Source organism: Passer domesticus, chromosome 23 (genome assembly GCF_036417665.1).
Source record: "Passer domesticus isolate bPasDom1 chromosome 23, bPasDom1.hap1, whole genome shotgun sequence".
Classification (NCBI taxonomy): domain Eukaryota; kingdom Metazoa; phylum Chordata; class Aves; order Passeriformes; family Passeridae; genus Passer; species Passer domesticus.
In genome coordinates, this window is record NC_087496.1 from 4,592,820 (window position 1) to 4,617,229 (window position 24,410).

Below are 24,410 nucleotides of genomic sequence, written 5' to 3' on the forward strand. Positions count from 1 at the left end.
CCTCAGACAAAGGAAATCCTTCAAATTATTACTGAAACCATCTTCCTCCTCTTAATCCTTTTGAAACCGGGTGAAAGGAGTGAAATTTGTGATGTTTAGGTATGGAATGTTTAGGTTTTCTTGCCTTCAGATCTTTAAGGTACACAAAGCAACCCAAAAACGGATGGGAAAAAAGGGAATATCAGGGAGACATTGGTGCTTCTTCCCTCCAGGAGTCTGAGTTCTGCCCTGACAAAATCCCAGCTGAGCTGGTGCTGTGAACAGGAGACACCTGGCTGGATTCCCTGATAAAATCACCAGGACCAAAGGCAAAGGGATTTCACAATTCCTGTGCACAGGCACTCCCTGAACCATCAAACTGGGCGATGCAGTGCTGGTGCCTTGGTTGTGTTCTTCAGGGATGGAAAGCCAGAATCTCCTGCTTGCACTGGAATTTTTGAAGCTCAGTGAGAGAAAGGGAAGCACATCCAGAGCTGCTGGCTGCCTGGGAGGCTCCTTGGCCAAGGGAAGGCTTCAGTGATTAATTTCCCAATACTCCCAAGCCTCTCTAGATTTCGGATTCTATGTGGGTTGGTGCTGGAAGTTAACTCTGCCATTTTCAGAGACAGAATTCTGCCTTTTTATTGCAGTTAAGATTTCTAGCTGCACGTGGTCGCTGGGTACTGCAGGATTCATTTTTCACTTGTCTTTAATCCACAAGGGAATCCTGAAGATTTCCCTGAGGAATATTGAACCCTTCCTCTGGGGGCATTTCAAAGAATGATGAACCACCTCCTTCAGACTCCAGGAAGAGTGAATTTACTCACACAGGGCGTGCACTGGCGCTGTGCTGGTGCAGCCACCCCACATCCCTCCCCTGGCTCATCCAAGATTTCCAAATGAAGGATGGCTGGCCGCCGTTGATATTTCTGCTGGTAAAGCACCACCAGCCCAATTCCAGCCCCACTCCCGTTGCAAACCTCTAAAAACCAGAGGTTTTGCTCTGCTTTTGTTGGTTTTTCTGCTCTCCCTGCCTTGCTCCCTCCTCTGCAGTCTCAATTCCAAACTCTTCACGTCACCACTTGGAAGCTCAGCCGCAGGACCGTGCTCTGTTTGCACAGCTCCCCCAGCCTCAGCACATGTGGTTCCAATTCCAGAGGCTCTGCAGGGCTGTGTGCTTGGGGATGGGGCTGGCCTGACCCCTCTCCTTCACCTCAGCGAGGGGGAGCCGCCTCTTATCCAGCATCTTTCCTATTCGGGATGCTTTCACTGCACAACCAAAGGCAGGCGGAGGGGAGGCGGCTGCAGGCAGCGTGCTGGGGCCGGCCCGTGGTCACTGGGAGCACTGGAGCTCTCGGGAGAAGGCAACCCTTGGCCTGTGTGGCTGTGCCAGCCAAGGAACACAGCGAGCAGATGTCCCAGGGCACAGCCTGCGCTCCCTTAATGACCCTCGGGGGACCGCGGCCGCCTCCAGCCTCCCCTCCCCGTGCGAGGAATGCACTGGGCTGTCTGCAAGGAGACGCTGCCTGCTGTTTATTTTGGCCTGAAATGCTGTCAGGGTAACTGTTAGGGCTGGTGTGGTCGGAGCATGAGTGGGGCTGTCGACCTTTCTGGGTTCTGCTCATAACTCTGGGATGAAACAACACAGCTTTCCCTCATCGTGTTTTACCCGCAGCAAAAACAGGGGAGAGAGTCCAAGGGGACATAAAACCCTTTGTGTGCCTGGGTCTGAACAGCACCAGTGGGGGAAGATGCTTTGTTTCTCAGGAGTTTGATTTTATATTTTTTCCTTAAATACTGGAGTGTGGAACTCATCTGGGGTGTCCTCAGCACTTCCAACCCCCCAGTCACGCAAGCAGCCCTGCAAGTCTGACTGCAGATGGAATTCCTTGGCCATAAAAGTCACTGTCAGCCTCCTGCTCCAGCAGCTGAAATTCTGAATCTGCTGATTGCAAAACGCTCAGGGTTTTTCTCGTCAGCACTGGATGGGGGGCAAGCTGTTGTTGTTACAGGGAAACTGAGTAAATAATTTCCTATGAGACTCCAGCAACAGGAGACTCCAACAGATGTGAAACATCCTAAATTCCTGGCATGAGGGAGTGGTTCAGAGCTGCAACATGGCAGGCTGTCCTTTTTGTTTTTAACTCCCAAACACTTTATTCCTGCACATGCCGAATTTAGACACATCCTGTTTTCAGACACTTTGATTTTAGCACAAAACAGTGAGGCAAATGAAGGATTGTCCAGCTGAAGGAACACTGCTGTAGTTCTGTGGATGTTTATTCTCTCTGGGCTGATTTAAGTAGGAAGTTTTTGTTTATTTGGGTTGTTTTTACTAAAATGAAGCATTTCAGCAGTTCAGGTCTGGCTGAGAGCAGCTACAGCACAGGATTTCTGCATGCACTGGGATGTTTTTTATCCAACAGCCTGGATTTTGGGAAGAGTGGGTGAGTCAGGACCACAGGGAATTCACAGAATGACCAGGTTGGAAGAGACCCTAAAGATCATCGAGTCCAGCCCAGCCCCAACAGCTCAACTCACCCCAGTGCCACATCCAGGCTTTGTTAAACACCCCCAGGGATGGTGACTGCCCCACCTCCCCGGGCAGCCATTCCAGAACTTTATCACCTTTCTGGAAAAAACCTTTTCCTGATATCCAACCTTCCTCCTTGGAAAGATCCCATTTTCCCCCAGAGGAGAGGCACAGCTGTGAGGATGACTTTCAGGAGGATGCCAAGGAACGGAGCCCTGTCTGCAGGGGACATTCCTGTGCAGGGAGGATGAGATGTGCCCTGGCACCGGGGCTGCTCTCTGCTCCTGTCACACCCGCACCCAGGCAGGGCTGTGATCCTAACCAACAAAAGCAGGCAGAGCAGCCATCACAGGTGAGCTGGGAATTGTTCAGACAGGGTACAAACTCTCTGTGTGTGTGTGGATAGCACTGGAATTCCTGCCTTGCTGCTCTGTGGAGGGAAGTTTTCCTCAGCAGCAGATTCCAGGCGTTTCCTGAGTCACTTCTGACCTCACAGGTTGCATTTCTGCTCCTCCCTGGACATCAGGAATATTCTGTTGCAAACCTCATCTTTGAGAAAAAAGCCAAAATAAGTCATAAAAAGCGTTGCTAAAGGACACACTGCACAGATGTTCCTGAAGAAGCTGAAAGTTTTGAAAACCTATTCTGGATATTCACATTTTAAGTGAGCTTGGTGTAGGCATGGCTTGGACTAAACTCACAAAGGTTTATTGTGCATTTCTTTCATCTGGATTCTCTGAATCTTTTCTAGGCTGTTCCTCCTAATTCCAGCAGTTAAGTGATACAGCACAACCTATTACTTTTTAAATAGCAAAATCTATTTTTAGCTTTGCTCCCTAATTCAAACCTTCTGAACCTAATGAAAGATTTAAGTCTGGAAGCTCTTTAGCTTTTAGGATGGGAATTTGCCTACAAATAAAAACGTCAGCAAAGCATTTATTTCCCCTTTGATTCTGCTTGTCTGGTGATGTATATTTGATGTTGGGATATGTGGGGGTGTGTACACACATATAATTGTGACATGTATGGAAACTCCCTGGGCTCCAGCACAGCATGGGCATGAAAATGTGGGATCCTGGAAGGATTCAGGCATGAAAACTCTGCTTTTGGGGGGACAGAATTTGTGATAAGCCAAACACAGCCTGGGTTCACTCAGCATTTGCTGCTTGCTGTGTTGCACAGGCTCCTTCCCTCTGCACCCATTTCAAAGGGCTGATTCTGCTGAAATTCAACCCCTTTTATGACATGCACTCACAATGAGAACTCCTTAAAACGTTGAAACGAGTTCTGAGGAATTCCTCAAGCCTGACATCTCTGCTGAGCGATCCAGCCTGTTGTCCATATTTATATTTTTTTAATTTAAACTCTGCCATGTGTGCAGGGCAGGAGGGGCTGGGAGGGCTAAAAACCCTTGGGATCCTTCCCCTGGTCAACCTGGGCAGTGTCTGGATGGTTTGGATTGCTTTCACTTCAATCTCACTTCTAGTTTCCATATTCTCAAAGTCTTTTGCCAGGCAATCATATTTATAAGGCTTTTGTGTTTCTTCTTCCCCAAGAGTGGAGCTTGATTAAAATCTCTGTTGCTGTGTTTTCCTTGGAGATTTCAGCACGAGGAGGGATGAGAGGATGGCTGTGGTGGGCTGCAGGGTGTGGGGTGAGTTATTGTCCCGGGAACAATGCAGGGAACAGTCACAAGGCCTTCAGGCCAACGCTTCCAAAAGCACTTAACAAAAAAAAAAAAAAACCAACAAAAAAAGAGTTGGGATAAGCAGGAAAAGCGAGGCCAGCTCCTCCCGAGCGAAGCCACAAGCAGCGATTCCCGAATTCCTGGGAGCACAAAGCGCTGCCCGCAGGATGTGGAAGGGACTGAGGCTTTGTTGGGCAAGAACTGCGGAGCCTGCAGGAATGTGGCTTTGCTTTTGGACGTGGTTTCTGGGAAAATCGTCCCTTTTTGCATCCATTGTGTGCAGGATCCAGCCCTTGAGGCCACCCAGGGCTGGGGAGCTTTGTGAGGGAAGGTTTGGAGCAGCTCAGGGGTAAATAAATCCCTTTGCAACCCCGGCCCCGTGTCCTGGGCACTGCTGCTGGAAGGGCAGACACTCCCCTGGCAGGCTTTTAAATGAAACTTCAACTTTTAACCATGAAAATGGTTAAAACCTGATTTATTTATTAAAAATCTCATTTATTTGGACTGTCCTTGCAAGGTTTCACCTACACAAATACAACTTCAGGGAGTGTTTATTCTGCTTTGGATAATAAAACCTAGAAGGGACCTGCATCTGTTTCTAGCTCCTTTTTCTCTCCTGTGCCATAAATTCCTGCATATTTCTACACCTAAATCACCATTTCATCCCTGTTTGCTGCAGAAAGACCCTACCCAAACTGTGGGAAATGTGAGATTTGCTCATGTCGAGGTATTTTGGGTTTTTTTGTGGGTAATTTCTCTACCTGGCTCTTATGCTGGTTTATTATAAGAGGTTGTTTTATTTTCCTCGCAACATCTGGGTGACTGGAGGGAAATAAAGTGAGACTCCTGCAAAATTTAAACTCCTGTGGGAGTTTTCAGGCATTGGTAAAGCATTAATAAGGATTAAAGAGACAAATCAGGGGGTTGTAAATAAGATTTTTTCCTCTAATAATATTATGGAAAAGTTTGCACGGTGTGTGAGTTTGGTTATTGGGTCAGTGATGAATCAGCTCCAAATGATTCCTGATTCTTTGAAAAAATAAAGGGTGCTGTAGGAATTTGTCACTGGATGTCTCCCTGGTTTTTCTCCCCATTTAGAAGATGAGTTTATAAGCACAGGGCTCTTCCTCAAACCCACAGATAATTCCTGGGAGCAGCAAGAATCCCTCTAAGGTGTGAGCTCTCCTACACCCAGCCTGGCTAAACAAGAAAGGAATGAAAACTCTGCCATAATCTCGCAGAAAAATTATAATTTTACATGAAAAACCTCAAGCAGGATTGAGTTTAAAAACTCAAAACAGCTGCGAGGTTGTGCACGAACCCTGAGAGCTCCACAGGGCTTGGAAAAAGTTGCAAACGCCGTGTGAACGTCCCGGTTGTGGTGCCTAAATTAAGATTATTGATCAGTGATGTGGCAGTGGCGGCGCTAATGAGGGCAGCCCGCAGCAAGGCGAGCTCCGGGGAAAAGCTGGATCCGTCCTGGGCAGGAATTCTGATTGTATTCGGCAGCTGGAGCTTCGAGAGCAGCGAATGCAGCGATAAACTGGATTATTTTTCCCTTTAAAGCAAGCAGCCGATGTGGCTGGGAAGGAGCTCTCACCGGAGGAGAGCTGCAGCCTTGGCAAGGCTCCACCTGCCCTAAAATTCTGGGTGTTTAATGTAGTGGTTGATAATTGCTGGTAAAGTGTTTGGGAAGGAGAAATTAAATCTCAGGAGCTGAGGGACGGTCATGGCAACTCGGGGCAGAGCTGAGAATGGGAGCAGGGATAGGACCAACCTAAAAGTTGGTCCTGAAAAATGGAAAAAAATGAAGGAGAGTCACATTGGATGTCAATTTTCTGTCTGTTTTTCACTTGAAAGTTCAGGATCCACTCTTTAAACAGCATAAAAGTACATTCTAGTATATAATAATATTAAAAATACAGGAATAAATCCAGCCTGAGTAACTGCTGCTGCTCTGTCCTGCCAGGATTCTGTGCTCAGCCACACGTGGGACTTCCCAGTGCTCTGAACTTCCCCAATTTTCAGCACTTTCGCAATATTTGGCCCTGGAAGCAAAAATATTTCCTCCCACTTCATTTCACAGGGAAAAAAAAAAAAAAAGAAAAAGAAACGGCTTTAGGGTTTTGTTTTGAACAGCAAAACTGCAGCACAACCCAAGTGCCCTGAGAAGATTTTCACCCCAAAGGCAAACGGCAGCCCCACGGAAATTTGGTTGGGAATTTTGAATTTTGAATTTTGAATTTTGAATTTTGAATTTTGAATTTTGAATTTTGAATTTTGAATTTTTGACCCGGGGACCCCTGACCCCAGTGCCTGTGACTTTCCCTCTGATCTCGTGGGTCAGTTTTAATTGAGTTTAATTGAACTTCCCACGCTGAGTGCACGGTTACAAGCTGCAGATGGGCAAAGCCAAGAATTGCTGGTGGATTTTTGTCCAGTTTGCAGCGGGTGCGGAAGCAAAGCTGGAGCAGAGCTGGCTGAACACCGGTTTTGAGCACCCGATCTCCCCGCAGCACCTCCCGGGCAGCTCTCGGCTGCTTTGGGGGATTTTGTCTCGCATTCCAAGGGCTCTGCTCCCCTCTAGCGGCTTCGCTCCGCACTTCCCTTCTTACTTCTTTTTTAGATCCTGAAAAACCAAAAAAACCTCATAGGGTGGTGGTGGATTTTTTTGTTTGGTGGGTTTTTTTTGTTTTTTTTTTTTTTCTTGGTTGGTTGATGGGGCTTTTTGGGGCTTTTTGGGGTTTTTTTGGCGTTGTTATTCAAAGTTACTTCTCAATCCTACTTATTCCACACTTTCCTTAAGTTTAATCCTTTTCTTCCCAGGCTGGTTTCTTATTTTTAATATACATAATATTTCTGATTATATATATTTCAGATACATATATTTTTCATATACATAATATTCCTGATATATGTAATATTTCTGATATATATATCTTTCTGATATACATAATATTTTTATATATATAATATTTCTTACATATATATTTCTGATATACATAATATTTCCGATATATTTCTGATATATATAATATTTCTTATACACATAATATTTTCGATATATATTTTTGATATACATATTTCTGTTATATATACATATAATATTTCTGTCATATATTTCTGATATATATATCTTTCTGATATCCAGAATATTTCTGATTATATTTCTGATATCCAGAATATTTCTGACATATATTTCTTTCTGATATACATAATATTTCCGATATTTATCTTTCTGATATAGATAATATTTTTATATACATAATATTTCTGACATATATTTCTGATATACATCATATTTCTGACATATCTAATATTTCTGATATACAAATACATAGTTCTGATATACAGAATATTTCTGATTATATTTCTGATATACATCATATTTCTGATATATGTCTTTCTAACACACATAACATTTCTGATAGACACAATATTTCTGATATACATCATATTTCTGATATGTATTTCTTTCTGATATACACAGTATTTCTGATATACATATTTCTGATATACATATTTCTTATTTCTGAAATACATAAACATCGCCCGGTGTTAGGGAAGAGACTCCAAGCCTTGTCAAACTGATGAAGGGATAATTGAAGATTTTTTGGGTGGAAATAGTGCTTTTGAAATCAGGTGATTTCAGTAGCAAGAGGTGAGGGCAGGGCTGGGTTATCTGCAGCATGCAGAGGGTGAGGCCATCTGCTCCAGGATCGCTGTGAAATCGCCTGGCTCTGCACAGATGTCTCCTTCAATCAGCTGGGCAGGGAGCTGAGCTGGGCAGTTTGCTTGTTTGCTGTGAAGAAAATGAGGAAAAATCCAGAAAAAAAAAAATCCCACCAGAGATGCACCCTGGTGTTGTGGGTGAGATGGTCACAACACAAAGCAACACTCCATTTTCAGAAGGTTTCAAACCTGGTTTTATTACAGCACGGATGCTTTTTATACATTCTTACAAAACTCTTCAGTTCACACTTCACTCACCGGTCAGGAGAGACAAACAAAATGTTCATTGGAACAGGCTTCTCTTATTTATCCTTCTTTCTCTCTTGGTTTCTATGTCAGTGACCTTGGTAGGAAATTCTTTCAGGGGTAAACGTGGATCCTCTTATCAAACTCCTCTCTGGCTCCCAGAAGTTGCTGTAAAACTCTTCCACACCCTGGAAGTACGCCCAATATAAACCTCTGGCAGAAATAAATGCACTTTTTGTGTCATTGCACCACCACTGGGGGTGGTTTCCTTTCCTTCTTTATTTTCTATTTCTTTTTTGTCTTTATTTTCTTTTTCTTTCCTTTCTTTCCCAATCTTCTTCCCTCACTTCTTCTCCTCCTCTTCTTTACCCCCTCTTCCCACCTTCCTTCTGCCTTTTCCCTCTTCTTTCTTCCTTCTTTCATCTTTCCTTCTCCCTTCTTTCCCCCTCTTTCCACCTTCTTTTCCCCTTCTTTTCTCCCTTCTTTTCCCCTTTTTCTCCTCTTCTTTTCCCCTTCTTTTCCTCTTCTTTTCCCCCTATTTCCACCTTCTTTTCCTCTTCTTTCTTCATTCTTTCCTCCCTTCTTTCCCTCTCTTTCCCTCTTCTTCTCCCCTCTTTCCCCCTTTCTTCCTTCTTTTCCCCTCTTCCCACCCTCTTTCCCCCATTTTCCTCTTCTTTTCCCCTTTTCCACCTTCTTTCCTCCTCTTTCCACCTTCTTCCCTCATTTTTTCTTCCTTCTTTCCACCTCTTCTTCCCTTCTTTCTCAGGGCAGAAACCCTGGTTTGCTTCCCCACCCTGCCCCAGGCTTCCTTGACAAGTCACTTTCCCGGGATGTGCAGCTCCTGGAAACGCTCTGAATTCTCTCTGGCTCACAGAAGTCACTGCAAAACCTCCTCCACACCACTCTGAAATTTGAAAATTTGGGATTTGCCTTCCAGCTTCCTGTTCTGTTTGGCTCTGCGAGGCTCAGACTGAGTTCAAGAGGGTGGCAGAAGAAAACGTGACCCTGCCGTGCCACCACCGCCTGGGGCTGCTGGAGCAGGGCAGCCTGGACATCGAGTGGCTGCTGCACATCTCCGAGACCGTGCAGAAAGCGGTGGGTTTGCTCAGAAAATCGCTCCATTTCTGCCCTCACGCCACCAGCCCAACATTTACCAGCGCTGCTGGGATGGTCTGTGCAGGTCGTTCTGATGGCGAGAGCGGGGTTTGGAAAACAGAGCTGATTTGGAGAGATTTAGAGGTGGAAAAGTTGTTTGATGCAGCAGGTTGGGTTACAATGGATTTTTTTAAAAATGTAATCAGTCTTCATTCGATCAAGGTCAAAAGTGCCCTTCAGGCTTTCAAAACAACCTTGGGTTTTGCAGGCCCAGTTTGCAAATCCTTGGTTTCAGTACAACACACAGTAGTTTAGTCCTTATAAAAATGAGGTCTGCAGGGACTTAAATTAGCACAGCCAAGCCTCCAGACTGCTTTGATGTGTTGTGGCACCAACCAATGCCTGTTTTTACACTTGTACAAGTGCCCAATATAAACCTCCAGCAGAAATAAATACATTTTTTGCATCATTCTCAGGGCACAAACCCAGATTTGCTTCCCCACCCTCCCCAGGCTTCCTGTGTGACCATTGATAAGTCACTTCAGTGGGATGTGCAGCTCCTGGAAATGCTCAATTTGTTGTTCCATGTGAAAACAAAACAGCTCAGTGTGTGCTGTGCTCCCAGGTGATCACCTACTCCGGGGGCCGTGTTTATGATGACCTGAACGAGGAGCAGAAGGGCCGTGTCTCCTTCACCTCCAACTTCCTTGCTGGAGATGCATCCCTGCAGATCATCTCCCTGCAGTCCAGCGACGCAGGGAAATACATCTGCAAGGTCAAGAACGCTGGCCAGTACGAGTGGGCTCGCATCACCCTCAAGGTCGTGGGTAAGGACAGCTCCTTGTTCTCCCAAAGGGGAAAAAAGGAATCCAGGCTCGCTTCCTGGGGAGAGATTGGTTTCAGCAGGGTATAAATACACAAAGACACCTCAAGATTGGGTTTCAGTGCTAAATTTTATACCTGGCTTTGCGTTTTTTGGCCATAGGAAGAGCCTAAAGAACTGGTGTGATAGCACTGAACTGAATACTGAACCCTAAAACATCATCTCAGGCACAATGAAAATATCAAGTTCCCATCTGGTTATGTCTTTAGTCGGTTTCAGCCTAGCACAAAGACACCTCAAGATCAGGTTTCAGTGCTCAACTTCATATCTGCCTTTGTGGTTTTTGGGCACAGGAAGAGCCTAAAGGACTGGTCTGAGGTTGGTGTGATAGTTCTGAACTAAATAGTGAACCCTAAAACAAATTCATAAGGATCATCTCAGGCACAATGGATACATCATGAAAATACCATGGTTCCCATCTGGTTATGTCTCTAGTAGGTTTCTGCCTAGCACAAAGACACCTCAAGATCAGGTTTCAGTGCCCAACTTTATACCTGCCTTTGCGTTTTTTGGCCATAGGAAGAGCCTAAAGAACTGGTGTGATAGCACTGAACTAAATACTGAACCCTAAAACAAATTCATAAGGATCATCTCAGGCACAATGGCTTCAGCAGGAAAATACCAAGGTTCCCATCTGACTGTGTCTCTAGTAGGTTTCTGCCTAGCACAGACACCTCAAGATCAGGTTTCAGTGCCCAACGTTATATCTGCCTTTGCATCTTTTGGCCACGGGAAGAGCCTAAAGAACTGGTCTGAGGTTGGTGTAGTGAACTAAATTCTGAACCCTAAAAGAAATTCATAAGGATCATCTCAGGCACAATGGCTCCATCAGGAAAATACCAAGGTTCCCATCTGGTTGTGTCTCTAGTAGGTTCCTGCTCAGTGATTCCAGACCTGTCATTTGCCAGAGCTGTTCCTCTGTTCATCTCTCTTCCTGGCAGCAAATTAGTCCACAAAGAGGCACAAAAAGCCATTCTTTGCAGAGGATGGCTGTGATCTCCTCGCCCAAAGCAGGCTGATATCCCGTCTCAGCTGGCCACCACCCTGCCACCCTGCTGGGCACTGGCACTGCACGTCCCAGCACCAGGGCTGACCCCAGCCCGAGGGGTGGCACAGGAGCAGCCGGGGGTGGCATTTCCCTCCCTGATTCCAGCTCATTGCTCTGCACACTCTCTGTGATCCCCTGGAAGGATCCTGCAGCTGCCAGGGCAGAAGGAAGAACTGGAGAAGGGAAGGGAGGGAAAAATGTTCTGGAAATTGTGCCTGGAAGAGGAATGTGGTGATAGAGCTCCAAGGGACCACGAGGCAAAGAGTGTGAGAATGTCACTGCTGTGGCTGAGGCAGCCAGATCCTCTAAAACACACCCAAAACCCTAAAAACCTTCTGTTGTGTGCCCTGGAGGGGAGGGGAAGGGAAGGGAAGGGAAGGGAAGGGAAGGGAAGGGAAGGGAAGGGAAGGGAAGGGAAGGGAAGGGAAGGGAAGGGAAGGGAAGGGAAGGGAAGGGAAGGGAAGGGAAGGGCAAGGAAAAAGGGGGGGAAAGGGAAAAAAATGAAAAAAAAGGAAAAAAAGGGGGAAAAAAGAGAAAAAAAGGAAAAAAAGAGAAAAAAAGGGAAAAATGGGAAAAAATGGGAAAAAATGGAAAAAGGAAAAAAAGGGGGGAAAAAAGGGAAAAGGGAAAAGGGAGGAGTTTTAGTCCCCTAGAAACCATCATTAGTGTGGTTCCCTAACTCATTCCATGGCAGGCAGCCCTTGGAAGCTGTTTATTGCCAAAGGAAGGGTTTCCAGTGGGCAAACTCTGCCGTGATGCCATGACCTGTCTTTCCTTCTAGAGAAACCCTCCAAGCCCAAGTGCTGGCTGGAGGGGGAGCTGCTGGAAGGGAAGGAGCTGTCCCTGCAGTGCCGCTCCGCCTCGGGCACGGCCCCCATCTCCTACCGCTGGCAGCGCCTCAGCGAGGAGGACGAGAGAGCCGAGCAGCTGCCGCCCAACTCCAGAGTCAGTGAGTCGGGGCATGGCTTCTCCCGAGCTCCGGGATCACCGGGGGATGCTCCAGCACTCCTCCCGCCGCTGCGGCTGCGCCTGGGGGCTGATCTTCCTTTCCCCCTTCTTCTCCCTTCTTTCCCCCTCCTTTCTTTCTTCTTTCTCTCTTCTTTCTCCTTTCTTTCCCCTCTCTTTCTCACTTCTTTCCTCTTCCTTTCTCCTTTCTTTTTCCCTTCTTTCCCCCTTCTTCCTCCTTTCTTTCTCCTTTCTTGCCCCTCCTTTCTCCTTTATTTCTCCCTTCTTTCCCCTTTATTTCTCCTTTCTTTCTTCCTTCTTTCCCCTCCTTTCTCCCTTCTTTCCCCATTTTTCTTCCATCTTCCTTCTTTCTCGTTTCTCCCTGCTTTCCCCCTTCTTTCTCCTCCTTTCCCCCTTCTTTCTCCCTTCTGTCCGCCTTTTTTCTTCCTTCTTTCCCCCTTCTTCCTTCTTTCCACCTTTTTTCTTCCTTCTTTCCCCCTTCTTCCTTCTTTCCCCCTTCTTTCTTCCTTCTTTCCCCATTTTTTCTCCCTTTTTTCCCCCTTCCTTCCCCCTTCTCCCTCCTTTCCCCCTTTTTTCTCCTTCCCTCCCCCCTTGCCATCATTCTGGAGCTGGTTTCACCCCACAGATCGATTCGTTCCTCTGTGCACCCCACAGCCCAAGTTCCTCTCTCCGTGTCACTAACCCCGGCGGTGTTTTCCCCCCTCCCAGACATCTCAAACCCGGGGCAGGTCCTGCTGAAGAACCTGACTCAGATGAGCACGGGTTTGTACCAGTGCGTGGCCACCAACGAGGCGGGGCAGGAGAGCTGCGCGCTGCAGGTGACGGTGCAGCGTAAGTACGGCAGGGACATCACCAAAAACAGCCGGCCTGGGTGGGCACGGGCAGGGACATCACCCAAAAACAGCCGGCCTCGGTGGGCACGGGCAGGGACATCACCCAAAAACAGCCAGCCTCGGTGGGCACGGGCAGGGACATCACCCAAAAACACCCAGCCTCGGTGGGCACGGGCAGGGACATTACCAAAACAGCCGGCCTCGGTGGCCTGGGCAGGGACATCACCCAAAAACAGCCGGCCTGGGTGGCCTGGGCAGGGACATCACCCAAAACAGCCGGCCTCGGTGGCCATGGGCAGGGACATCATCAAAAACACCCGGCTTGGGTGGCCACGAAGGACACAGGGGAGTCCCACAACTTCATTCCAACCAAGGGAGAGGCCATGGGGTATTTCCCATGGGGTTTATCAGATTTTTAGGGGATGCAGCCTGCTTTTTATCCCGATTTCCCAGCCGCATTTCCCTCTCTTTTCCCCACTGGCTGAGGGACTCTTGAGAGGTTCAGACTTCCCAAATCTCCTAATGCAGACCTCCCCTCTAAAGTGTGCCCTCCTTTTTTTTTTCCTTGTGTCAATCAATGCTTCTAACAGACCCAGACATCTAAAGTGGTAAAACCATCATCTGGGCTGCCATTCCAATTTGGAATTCCTATGGAATTTCTGGTTCTTCCCATTGTTTCTTCCGTCTCTCAGTATCCAGTTTTATTTACCAGCACACCCACAGTTTGTTTGTGAAAACAAATCTCTCTCATCCTTTCCATCCATTCATCAACGGGATCCTTCCCTTTGTTTCTGTTATCTCTCAGTGCTGGGTTTATCTCCCAGCAGACCCACAGCTTGCTTGGAAAGACAAGTCAAAGAATTCACAGAATCACAGAATGACCAGGTTGGAAGAGACCTCCAAGATCATCGAGTCCAGCCCAGCCCCAACCCCTCAACTGAACCCTGGCCCCCAGTGCCACATCCAGGCTTTGTTAAACACACCCAGAGATGGTGACTGCACCACCTCCCCTGCAGCCATTCCAGAACTTGATCACCTTTCTGGGAAAAACTTCTTCCTGCTATCCAGCCTGTGTTTCCCTTGGTGCAGCTGCAGGCTGTGTGCTCTGGCTGTGTCAGTGCCTGCAGACAGAGCCCAGCCCCAGCTGAGCACAGGCACCTTTCAGGAGCTGTGCAGTGATGAGTCTCTCATTCCTCTCACCCAGAACCCTGTCCCTGCTCCACGGGGGACCCGCTGCCTCCCAGCTCTCCCACCTGGAAAATTCTGTGCTGCTTCTTTGCCCTTTCATACTTTAATCCCACAAAACAGCTCTTATACATTGCATTTTTGATTCACACAGCAGACCTCACATAAAACAACCTCACAACCTGAGCCCAGATGGTTTTATCACTTCAGATGTCTGGGTCTGTTAGAAAAGTTGATTTTCAGAATGATTTATGAAACACAAGCAGGGAAAATGGTAAGTTAGGGGTTGCTTTGGCTGGAGTGATTGCATGAGGTGACTCTCAGGTATGAATTCTCTCTGTGGGTATTCCACCACCCCAAATTATGCACTGCACTTGGGACAGCAAAATATCTAAAGGCAGTTAGAAAGACATGGACTAATTTGCAAGATAAAAAGTAACTTTTGACATCATTTAATCGGGTTTAGCCATTTGTGTCCTGCACAGCAGAGGTCAGAATCGCCTGAGGAAGCCCTCAAGGGTGTGTGCAGCCAGGCCGGGTGTCCTCTCCATCTGCATACCAGAAAAGGGTGGAGTTTATCACCCAAAGCCAAACAATGGAGCTCAGCAGCTCTCCAAGCTGGACCTGCTGTGATAAGACTCCTAACAAAGAGGTCTCCTCCTGGAGATTCCACAGCTTTGGAATTTTTCTGCCCAGCCAAGCCTGAAATAACTGGAATATGGAATAAGGAAAACCGGTTTGTCTCAGGCATGTGAAGCAAAAGCGTCCAGGCAGCTTTTATGGCAATTGAACTGAACTGGTTTAAAACCTCACTTGGCTTTGCTAAACCCTCCTGAGGGACTGAGCTCAAGGAAACACCTTTCAGCCAAGCCCAGCCTGAGCATTTTTATCCCAAAAGGCGGTCATAAACCATCAGCAAAGGGCCCATACCCCATGGGAAATGCTCTCTCATTACCTGGCTGCTTTGGATGAAAAATGCCCTGCCCAGGATGGTTTCCTCTCCTGCTTTCTCTGCCTCAGTCAGGTCTCTATTTCTCCACATTTGAATAATTAATTTCAGAATAAGGCTGTAATCACTCAAGGGGAGTTGAAGGGGAGGTAAAAATCCTCATGGGAAACATTAAAATATTAAACATTCCTCTGCCTTGGGTGCTGCCTGGTGCCATGTTCCACACGGGGGCTGCCCTGTCTTTGTATTTTCTGTATTTTTACACCCTTAGAAAGGGATTTTTCCTCCTTATTTCAACCCTGCCCCACAGCTGAAGGCACAGCCCTCGTGGTTTCCCCTTTGCAGAGGTGACAGCTCCTCTCCCTGCCAGCTCAGCCTGGCTGCAGATAAACGGGTTCAAGAGACACACCTAAAAAAATAAAACCCCAGCGTGCTGTCCTGAGTGCTGGGGCTTGTAGGGTGGACCAGAACCTCACCAATAAATTTGGTTTTTGGACAACAGATGCACAAAACATCAGCATGATCGCCGGGGCAGTGTGCGGAGTGGTGCTGGGGCTCTCCCTCCTCTTCCTCGTGGTGAGGCTGACCATCAGGAGGAAAGAGAAGAAGAGGTACGAGGAAGAGGAGGCACCCAACGAAATCAGGTAACGCCTTTTGCTTCATCCCACGCTCCCTCCCCTCTTTGCACAGCGGTTTGAACAAAAAAAAAAAAAAAAAACAAAGAAAAAAAAAGAAAAAAAAGCGGTAAGCAGCTTTAAGTGTCTGCAGAGCTCGCTCTAAAAAACTTTCCCTCTAAAAACTTTTGAAGTCTCTGCGAAATGCCACTGACAAATTTCTTGACTGTGAGAAGCTTGGTGAAAACTCCCCAGAAAATCAAGATTAAAATCACCCGGCAAATCAGCACAGACCTCAGCCAACTGCTTGCTCTCACATTTGTAATTTCGGTACTTTGAAGCATTTGCATATTCTTTTATGGTGTTAAATTGAAGCCACTTGTCCGTTGCGGTTCTGAGAGGGATTGGGGGTAGTTTCCTTTCCCTCTTTCTTTTCTATTTTTTTTTAAATTTCTTTTTCTTTCATTTCTTTCCCCCTCTTCTTCCCTTCTTTCCCCTCTTCTTTCCCTCTTCCTTCCTCCTCTTTTCCCTTTCTTTCTTCCTTCTTCCCCTCTTCCTTCTCTCTTCTTTCCCCTTCCCACCTTCTTTTTCTTCTTTCTCCTTCTTTTCCTCTTTTCCTCCTTTCTTTCCCCCTCTTTCCTTCTTCTTTTCCCCTCTTTCTACTTTCTTTTCAGCTCCTTTCTTCCCTCTTTCCCCTTCCTTCTCCCTTCTTTCCCTGCTTTCCACCTTCTTTTCCCCTTCTTTTTCCTCTTCTTTCTTCTGTCTTTCCTCCCTTCTTTCCCCCTCTTTCCCTCTTCCCCTTTCTACCTTCTTTTGAGCTTCTTTCTTCCCCCTTTCCCCCTTTCTTCTTTCTTTTCTCCTCTTCCACCCTTTCCCCCATTTCCCTCTTCTTCCCCCCTTCCCACCTTCTTTCCCCTTTTCTCCTCTTTCCACCTTCTTTCCTCATTTTTTCTTCCTTCTTTCCACCCCTTCTTCCCCCTTCTTTCACCCCTCTTCCCACCTTCTTTCCTCCATTTCCCTCTTATTTTCCCCTTCTTTCCTCCTTTTTTCCTCCCTTTTTTCCCCTTTTCCCTTTTCAGCTGCAGCTCCTGTGTGTCACACACAGCAGACACTTCCCCCAAGCCCTCCCTGAGCTTTTTGAACAACTGTTCCCCCGGATTTAGCTCGGGGTGAGCAATTCCCCGGGCACGGAGGGGAGCGGGAGCACGGGGAACGCCGACTCCTGTTCCTGGAGCTCATCTGTTCCTGCCCTGAGCTCCCCTAAGCTGAGCTGGGCCTCCAGCCAAGCCGGCCTAAACTCCTCAGGAAGGAAAGTGCTGGAAAGATCTATTTCCAGGAGTGGCTCTGAGCTGCTGCTGCCCTCCAAGAAACAGAGCCTTGATCCATCTTTATGTTTATCTGTGTGGGCACCTGGCCTCGGGTGACATCTGCACCACCAGGCACCTCTGCAATCCCCTGAGCACTCTCAGCTTTTTCATCTTCTTCCCCTTCTTTTTCATCTTCTTCCCCTTCTTTTTCAGCTTCTTTCTCCCTTTTTACCCTCCCTCTCTTTTTAAACTTTTCCTCCCTTCTTTTTCCTCTTCTTTCTCCTTTCTTGCTCCTGCTTTTCTCCCTTCTTTCCCCCTTCTTATCCTCCCCTTCTTTTTCATCTTTTTCCTCCTTCTTTTTCTCCTTCTTTCTCCTTTCTTTCCCCTGCTTTTCTCCCTTCTTTTTCATCTTTCTCTTTTCTTTCCCCCACTTTTCTCCCTTCTTTCCCCCTTCTTTCCCTCCCCTTCTTTTTCATCTTCTTCCCCCTTCTTTTCCCTCTTTTTTCTCCCATCTTTCCCCCTTCTTACCCTCTCCTTTTTCACTTTCTTCCCTCTTCTTTTTCCTCTTCTTTCTCCTCTCTTTCCCCTGCTTTTCTCCCTTATTTCCCCCTTCTTACCCTCCCCTTCTTTTTCATCTACTTCCCCCTTTTTTTCATCTTCTTCCCCCTTCTTTCTCCCTTCTTTCCCTCCCCTTCTTTTTTATCTTCTTCCCCCTTCCTTTTCCCCTTCTTTTCCCCCTTCTTTTTCCTGTCTTTCCCCCTTCTTGCCCTCCCCTTCTTTTTCATCTTCTTCCCTCTTCTTTTCCCTCTTCTTTCTCCCTTCTTTTCCCCTTCTTTTCCACCTTCTTCCCTCTTCTTTCTCCTTTCTTTCCTCCACTTTTCTCCCTCCTTTTTAATCTTCTTCCCCATTCTTTTTCCTCTTCTTTCCCCCTTCTTTCCCCTGCTTTTCTCCCTTCTTTTTCCTCTTCTTTCCCCCTTCTTTCCCCTGCTTTTCTCCCTTCTTTTTCATCTTCTTCCCTCTTCTTTCTCCTTTCTTTTCCCCGCTTTTCTCCCTTCTTACCCTCCCCTTCTTTTTCCTCTTTTTCCTCTTCTTCCCCCTTCTTCACAAAGGCATTCTCCGCTGCTTTCTTCCCTTTTCCCGTTTCCTTTCCAGCTGGAGCCTCTCCTTTATCCCCTTTCCCGCCCGCCTGTTCCATCCTGCCCCTCCCTGTGTCCCTCTGTCTGTCCGGACCCGCTCGTGGCGCTTCTCTCGGCACCCCGGGCTGGCTGGAAGCGGCAGAACCGGTTTCAGGCAGCCTTGCCCGGGCCATTTGTGCTCTCAGGATCGCAGAGCACACACTCAGCCCGCGCTGCTCGCTCGGAACTTGCTGTTCGCTGCACACACAGAGCTGTGAGCAGTGTTTTTATTCCAAATTCATTTCCCAGCACTCTGGGGAGTTTAATCCATCGAGTTACGCAGCGGAGAGTTTGGACAGTTTGCAGGACATGAAATTAAATTCCCCACTTCTTTCCCCGACCTCAGCCGACTGCTTTCTCTCACATTTGTAATTTCGGTATTTTGAAGCATTTGCATCATTTTTTATGGTGTTAAATTAAAACTGCTTGTCCGTTGTGGTTCTGAGAGGGATTGGGGGTGGTTTTCTTTTCTATTTCTTTTTTTCTTTCTTTCTCCCTCTTCTTCCCTTCTTTCCCATTTTTACCCTTCCCTTCTTTTTCCTCTTATTTCTCCCATCTTTTTCCTCTTCTTTCCCCCTTCTTTCTCCTTTTATTTCCTCCTTCTTTCTCCTTTTATTTCTCCCCTTTTCTGTTCTTTCTCCTTTCTTCTTCCTCTTATTTTCTTTTTTCCTCTTCTTTCTCCCTTCTTTCCCCCACTTTTCTCCCTTCTTTACCGTCTTAGCCTCCCCTTCTTTTTCCTCTGCCTACCCCTTCTATTTCCTCTTCATTCTCCCACTTTTCTCCCTTCTTTCCCCCTTCTTACCCTCTCCTTCTTTTTCCTCTTATCTCCCCCTTCTGTTTCCTCTTCTTTCCCCCTTTTCCCCCCCTTTTCTTCTTCCTCCTCCCATTCTTTCCTCCCACTTTTCATCTTCTTCCACTCCCACTTTTCCCCTTCCTCCTCTCCTTCTTTCCTTCCTCTTTTCATCTTCTTCCACCTCCACTTTTCCCCTTCCTCCTCTCCTTTCCCCCCTTTTTTAATCTTCTTCCACTCCCCCTTTTCCTCTTCCTCCTCCCATTCTTTCCCCTCCCTTTTCCCCTTCCTCCTCCCATTCTTTCTTCCCTCTTTTCATCTTCTTCCACCTCCACTTTTCCCCTTCCTCCTCTCCTTCTTTCCCCCCTCTTTTCATCTTCTTCCACTCTCTCTTTTCCTCTTCCTCCTCCCCTTCTTTCCCCTCTTTTCATCTTCTTCCACGCCCCCTTTTCCTCTTCCTCCTCCCATTCTTTCCTCCCTCTTCTCCTCTTCCTCCTCCCATTCTTTCTTCCCACTTTTCACCTTCTTCCACCCCCTCTATTCCCCTTCCTCCTCCCATTCTTTCCCGCCCCTTTTCCTGTTCCTCCTCCCATTCTTTCCCCCCTCTTTTCCTTCTCTTCCTCCCATTCTTTCCTCCCACTTTTCATGTTCTTCCACCCCCCCCCTTTTCCTCTTCCACCTCCCATTCTTTCCCCCTCTTTCCCCCCTCTTTTCCCCCCTCTTTCCCCCGCTCCCAGCCCCGCTCCCAGCCCCCAATCCCCGGGCTCTCCCCGCGCTGTCTCACCCTGTGCCCGTTCCCTCGCAGGGAGGATGCCGAGGCACCCAAGGCGCACCTGGTCAAACCCAGCTCCTCCTCCTCGGGCTCGCGGAGCTCCCGCTCGGGTTCCTCCTCCACCAGGTCCACAGCCAACAGTGCCTCCCGCAGCCAGCGGACTTTGTCCACCGAGGCCACCCCGCACCTGACCCCTCCCCAGTACAGCCAGCGCCAGCTGGACAGGAAAGAAGAGCCCAAAAAAGTCGATTCCAACCCGCTGGCGAAGGTGGCGGTGCCCGCCGTGATGGTGCCCGCGCAGAGCCGCGCCTTCCAGACCGTGTGACATCCCCGGAGCCCCGTGTCCCCTGTCCCCAGCGCCACTGTCACAGCACCGGCCACTTCGCAGCGCTAGGGCAGCCAGCTCTCCTCGTGGGCAGCCCCATCCTCATCGCTCGGGGTTGTTCACGCCCTCCCACTCGCTTCTTTCTGAGCCTCCCCGAGGCTCTGATGCAGATTTGAGAAGGATTTATTGGAGCTTCTTTCTAAATTATCTTTTTTTTTTTTCCTTTGAAAGTAGAACACTGAGCGTTAAAAACCCACGACGGCAAAGCTGTGCTGTCGGGTGAAACTGTGTGAGTGAAAAGAAGCCAAACCTCAGGGTTTTTTCAAAGGGATCAACAAAGACTTAAAGATGCATAATATTCCAGAGAGGTTTTGTGGGGAGGGAGAAGTCTCTCGGACTGCTTTTGGAGAAGTTTCTCGAAGATGTGTTGTCTTAAGTGAAGATTTTTGAGGGTGAGGGTGTCCAGCCTCAAAGGGAACCGACAGGTGCTTCACATTTTCTGCATTCAGTGAAATACTGGAGGCTGCAAGTAAAGTGGAAATTAAAGGATCACTCCCAAGAGATGCAGTATTAAGGCATCTGAACTAAACTCTACTAAAGAGAAAGGACATTTCTGACAAGAAAACTGAGGTGCTTTAATTGCCAGAATAAATTCAGGGCCGGGAGCCTGACTCTGCTTCCACGGGAGCCCCACTGGAGGGGTGCCCGTGGCTGCTGAGCCTTAGAGAGAGGAGAAGTGGGCACAGAACCCAGCAGGGAGGGTCACCAATGCACCAAAAAGCCAGGATGGAGCGTTGGAAGAGCTCTGGGTCACTGCCAGCCGGAGAACTGGCCAGGTTTTGGGGGAGCTGTGCTGGAGAAGCCTCATGGAAAGCTCTTCCCGAGACTGAGTGACCAGCACTGCCCAGCTGACCCCCAGGGAGGCCTGAAGGGTTCCCTGGCAGAGGAAAACACACCTGGGACAGGAAAACGAGGACAAAACGCTGCTCCCATCAGGACATTCTGTGTGTGCTGTCCCACTCCTCCACCAAACGCTGGGCCACGTGCCAGGGCTGAGGCTTAAACCCTTAGCAGGAGTCTTAAAAAATGGCAAGAATTGTAAAAAAAAATTTTCTTTATGAGCAACCAGGTTAAGTGTTTCCACGGAATATGAAGTTAGGAAAGGATGGGAGGCAGGGACAGAAGCAGAATTCTGCCGCTGATGTTTTCCTCTGAAGGACTTGGCTCTGACCACTGCTACACACAAGACACTGAGCTTGTAGGTTCTAGATTCCTGTATTCCTGCACTGGTGATTTGCTGTTTCAAAAATGAGGGTGTTTGGGTTTTTTTTCCCCCACTGGAGGGAGGGAAAGGGTTTCTCCAATTTGTGGAAAGAGCCTACAGAAGATGGATGAGCACAGAAGAACCACAGATCTATAATTCTTTCACTCCAGGATTGTCATTTATCTCCTTTTCTGACTGAGACCCAGAATTCTTGAGATCTTTGATGAGCTGATCAAAGCCAAGCCCTGATCGGGCTACTTCCATATGGGAAGAGTTTCCAAACTTGCCCTACACTATGTGAGAACTTCTCTTCCTAGGAGCAGTCACAATTCCATTTCTCTGCCCCAGATTTAACCCTTGGCAGGCCAAATTCCCGATGCTGTGCAGGGAAAACAATCCCAGTTTCAATAAGGGAGGCCTGGCACGGGGTGTTTGATAACTGCTCCTGGGGTGGATATTCTGTCACTTCACCCTGGATGCTGCAGGATCCATCCTGGATCAGCGGGGTGGGAAGCAGCAGCTCTGTGGGTCAGGGATTCCTCTGCAGATGGTTTTATCCCGAGCCCTGAAGGTTCAGGAGCTCCAAAGCACTCCTGAGCCACGCCAGAGCTGGGAAAATTCCAAATGCAGGCACAGCACGGTGAGAGCAGCTTGTGGGTTCTTCTGTGGGCTGAACATTCCCTGAGTGATGGGTTTCTGCTCCAGCCAGGTTTTAGGAGCTCTAAAAGAACTTAGCACACCCGAGATAGCCCAGCTACCCCAAATGGCACCAAACCAGCAGCATGGCTTCTGAGGTGGGGTTGGACACAGAAAAAGGTTTAATAAAAGACAAAATAGCAAAGCTCTTACAGAGAAAACCCGAGCCAGGGGCAAGAGGTTCTTGCTCCTGCTAAAACACCCCACAAAAACGATTATTTCCTTTATTCCCTTCTGTTTTTAGTGAATTACCTAGGCCAGACCTCTTGGCCTCTGTCCACTCAGCCCCAGTTCCAAGCTGAAGTCCAAAAGGTCCCATGAGGTGTCTTTGTACCAAACTGAGAGAGAAAATTCTAGGCTTTTTGCCTCTTTAAGCAGACAAAGAATAATTTCATCACTCTGTCAGCAGAGGGAACATTCCCACAGCTGAGGATCCCCACCCTGAGACCCAGGAGCGCTTTCCCCGAGCCGCCAGGAGCTCTCAGCACAAACCCGGGTGACAGTCCCAGCAGCTGAGCTGCCCAAAGCCTCTGGGGCACCTTTGATCCCAGCCCAGGCGGTAATTAGCAGAGAGGAGCCTCTGCAGCCTGCAGGGAGCAGAATTTGCCCTGGCAGGATTTCCTGGAGCCTCTGCCGCTGCGGAACTTGTGCTGGCAGGGCTGAGAGAGGGTCAGGCAGAGGGGCAGAGGCTGGAGCCTGCTCTGGGGGATCCATCCTGGCTGCCCCAAGCCCTGCTGGCTCGGAATTCCCAGCCTGTGCAGGTACCTTCCACTCACAGGGAAGGGGAAAGCTCACCACCAAAGGGAGCAGGAGAAAGGGAGCATTCCAAAGGCTCTCTCTTTTCCAAGCTCCAGCCCAGCAGGAGTTGCACAAGGGAAGCAAACAAGCCAAACCCTGTTTTGTAAAATAGTGTATTAAAGCATTTGCTGCCATATACCAGCTGTTAATTGTGTGATTAAATGCCTACCATGTAATGTAGCTTTTTGTTTCTCAGCAGCTGAGCTAAGCTTCCATCTCTGCTACCTGCTAGCATTGGTGTGCTTGTACTGTGTCTGAACAACTCAGAGGAAAGCAAATATTTATTATTGATTCCTTTGAATCAATGATTTAATGATTTTTTTTTGGTTGGTTGTTTTATAAATAAAGGTGCTGCAGCTGAAGCGCTGCAGCTCAACTCAACTCGTGCCATTTTCTGTGGTGTTTCACAGAAAACCTGTTCCTCATGGGCTTCATGCTGTCAGGCTGAATCCAAGGGGGAAAAAAAAAAGGATGGAGTTAAAAATACCATTTTTAAGCTCAGCAGGCCTATGTGCACATTTGCATGGGAAGCGTGGGGAAGCTGGGCTTCTTTTCCTGGGTCTTTTTCAGTCTAAATTAGGTGACATTTCACAAAAGACGTGAAACCCTGGGTGATGCATGCAAGCAAATGTGGTTTTATGTGGGGATAAACCCCAGATATTTGGGTGCATCTGGGATATTTGGGTACCTGGGATGTTTTGGCTGAGGATGCAGGTGCTGGAAGCCAACCTGGTAAATAAATAATGCCAGCACAACAACCCCTGGTGGCCTCATCCTCGCCCTGCTGTGACCTCCCTGCTGAACCAGCCCACGTGCTGGGCTCTCCTCATGAGCTCCGAGGTGAGGAGGAAACCTTGAGCTGTGCTCAGAGCTCAGATCTCTGCAGATAAACCTTCCGAGGCAGCTGGGGCTGGCATTTTGGGGAGCTAAAGGGGCCCTGCTTGGTTTCTCTCTCAGCCTTCTCTCCCCCCAGGGTGTTCAGGCATCACCAATCCTCCCTGCTGAAATGTGGGAGCAAAAATTGCAACATAATTAGTATTTAAAACAAAGCAGGGTGACAACACAGTGGTCCCACAGGTGTGGCCTGTCTGTCCCCACTGGAGCTGATGACATTAAAACCCTGGTGAGGTTCAGGGAGGAGCTGAGCAGTCGCAGACTTTCGTACAGGATCAGGAATTTGGGGTTATTTTTAACCCGGAGCAGTTTGTCCCGACACGCTGAGAGGGGGGAACCCCGTGGGAAAGGGAAGGGAGGGCCTTGGAAAAGGGTGATTTTCAAACTTCAGCAAATGCAAGTGTTATATAAATAAATAAGTGCTGCTGTGGTGAGCAGCAGGAATGCCTTTGATAATCTCCCTTCTCCTCCCAGTTCCTTTCAAACACTGAAAGGAGAAGCAGTGCTAGATCCTTGATACATTAAATTCACTCCCAAAAATAACGTTTCAATCCATAATTAAAAAAAAAAAAAAACACTTCCACACTAAATACTTAAGCCTGCCAAGCTTTAATTTCTGTGATATGAAGCAAATGAGCT

General features: G+C 47.9%; 1 protein-coding gene across 1 annotated transcript in view; it reads left to right on the forward strand.

Moving 5' to 3' along the window:
• CLMP (CXADR like membrane protein) overlaps positions 1–23,236 on the forward strand; it is a 56,782-nt gene extending 33,546 nt beyond the window's left edge. Inside the window, exons 3-8 of the mRNA XM_064397661.1 lie at positions 9,115–9,272; positions 9,898–10,099; positions 11,985–12,152; positions 12,878–13,000; positions 15,639–15,780; positions 19,828–23,236. Coding sequence (XP_064253731.1) covers positions 9,115–9,272; positions 9,898–10,099; positions 11,985–12,152; positions 12,878–13,000; positions 15,639–15,780; positions 19,828–20,119 — 1,085 coding nt within the window. The 3' untranslated portion in view covers positions 20,120–23,236. The remainder of the gene's footprint in view (positions 1–9,114; positions 9,273–9,897; positions 10,100–11,984; positions 12,153–12,877; positions 13,001–15,638; positions 15,781–19,827) is intronic.
• Positions 23,237–24,410: the final 1,174 nt, after the last annotated feature.